Source organism: Agrilus planipennis, unplaced genomic scaffold (assembly GCF_000699045.2).
Source record: "Agrilus planipennis isolate EAB-ADULT unplaced genomic scaffold, Apla_2.0 scaffold292, whole genome shotgun sequence".
Classification (NCBI taxonomy): domain Eukaryota; kingdom Metazoa; phylum Arthropoda; class Insecta; order Coleoptera; family Buprestidae; genus Agrilus; species Agrilus planipennis.
The window spans coordinates 1-2,233 of NW_020439168.1; the positions used below are offsets into that span (position 1 = coordinate 1).

At 37.8% G+C, this 2,233-nt stretch overlaps 1 protein-coding gene across 1 annotated transcript; it reads right to left on the reverse strand.

Moving 5' to 3' along the window:
• Nucleotides 1-3: 3 nt before the first annotated feature.
• LOC108741241 lies at nt 4-1,200 on the reverse strand (the record flags this gene model as incomplete). The annotated part of the gene is made up of 2 exons (XM_025977936.1): nt 700-1,200; nt 4-377 (listed from the first exon to the last, which is right to left on the reverse strand). Coding segments are annotated over exons 1-2 (654 nt in total), but the record flags the coding sequence as incomplete, so codon positions are not given.
• Nucleotides 1,201-2,233: the final 1,033 nt, after the last annotated feature.

Consider the following 2,233-nt stretch of genomic DNA (forward strand, 5'->3'; position numbering starts at 1 on the left):
GGCCAATTCAACATAAGAAAGCTTAGCCCCCCCCTCTTCTGAGACCAGGGCTGTCGTTAGCTGTCCCAATGCAGAAAGGGCAGCACCAATCTGATTTTGAAGATTATTAAAATTAGAGTCTCTTCGAGAGACCTGCTCATTAACAACAGCGGCGATCTCCGGATTTAAACGAGGGCCTTTTAAAAGGGGACAGTTACCAGCAGGTGGATATTTCTTTAATAAAGTATTTACAGAATCCTCGCTTAGACCGTTGCTAAGAACAAGGGACCACCTACTAGCCAAGTCAACATGAATGTCTGGCCCTAGTGATTCCCCAGCTGGTTTATCAATTCCCAGAAGGGCTAAGATATTGGGATCTAGGGTTGAAGTCCTCTCTTCTATAAGAAAAGGACCAGTAATTAACAGAAAAGCTATTGCCATAAATAGCCTCATTTTTGTATGTAGGTCTGAAATACTCCATAATATTTCAGAACCTAAAAACGACAAATTATGTAAAATATACCATAATATTTTACAATATTTAACTGCCATTTAAGCTATGTCGATTAAGACATGTAAAATATGCCATAATATTTTACAAATTGATCATGTCATTACCATGTAAAGACAGATAATAGTGAGTTATGTAAAATATACCATAATATTTTACCAACTTATTTCTTTAACCCCAAAAACAGAAGCTAATTAGGATTTATGTACCTCTGAAAGTGTTTGTACCAAGATCGTTTGAGTCTGCGTTAATACTGGCTGCGAGAACAGATAAAGGGACGTCGTCTTCATCCGGCAACACCGGAGAAACAAAACCATCCTGGTCTTGGTACGATGTCGATCCCGACTGGATCGAGGGAGATGGAGAGATGGATCTCTTGCCTTTTGATTTAGACTTAGTCGCCAAGCGCTTTTGTAATTTGGAAATTTTCCACTTAATAAAATCATCACTATCGGAATCAGAACTGTAACATCTTTTCCTATTCGACATGATTAAAACCAAACAAAATACACTATACAACACCAAACGTGAATTTAACGCGGCACTTACGTAATGTACGGCACGAAAACTAGGAATGAGCTGGATGAGGTAGGTACTAGACCAACGAAGGTACGGGTTAAGCGGGGTAGCACGCGGGTTGTTTACTTTAAAAATTCGTGGTGTGCGGTGTGAGATAGGGAAACTACGCTTGTTCTTATTTACGAACGAGGACGAAATATAATTATAATTTTTGCGTTGTCATAAAAATTTAGTTGTCTCTTGTTAAATCTAATTGGTAACTGATGTACGTATGTATAGACTTGGTTTGGGATGTGGTTCCATAGTTTGATAGGATTGGGGAATGAATCGATTTAGCCAAAGGTGGTCTCGAAATTCCATCACAAACTCCAATAAATTTCAGGTAAAATAGACATAGTTTCTCAACTATTTCCACATCGGTAGTAAGGGTTTCTCGTTTACGTAGAACTTTGGCTCGTGTTTTCGATAAAAAAAGCAGGAAAGTCAGCGGTAAACTTTCGCGGTGTCAGACAACTTATTTTGTGCTCGAAGGTTGATAAAAGTTGGCCGCCGGAAAGTTTTGACGTTCGTAATAAAACTTCCAGGTATCTGTGTGCGTGTGTGTATAAATATACATCTATGTGTGTGTGTGTGTGCGCGTGCCTGTATCATCTCTGCGAGTGTTGTTACCTTTTAGGGCCAGAGCGACGACGAAAACGAGTTTTCCTTGATTCCCTTCAGAGCACTTGTTTGTTTGTCCTCAACATCAACTTTAACGTTCATGTTTGTAGAAGTTGTTGGAAAGTTCGGTTTTCTTTGTTTTCGATAACTAAAATCGAAACTTGACGGGATTTATTAAAAGCAGTACTCATTTCCTGTTTAGGTACTATTGTGTCACTATTAGGCACGACTAAGATAACAGGAAAAAGTAAAGTGCGTACATACGATTTGTAGATTTAGAAAAAGCTTTTGGCAATGTTAAATTGGACAAGATGTTAAATATACTTAATATAATATATACTTAAGGGCAAAAGATTAGTATGCTTAGATTTGCAGATGATATAGCAGTATTAGCATCTAGCAAGGAGGATCTAGAGATAGCTTTAAATAAAATGGAAGCGGTACTGACAGATCAGTACTGTATGAAAATAAATAAAAGTAAAACTAAAATACTGATATGCAAGGGAAGAAAAAGTAGGGAAAGAGCGAATATAAAGATAGGAGACGAAAAATTAGAAGAAGTGG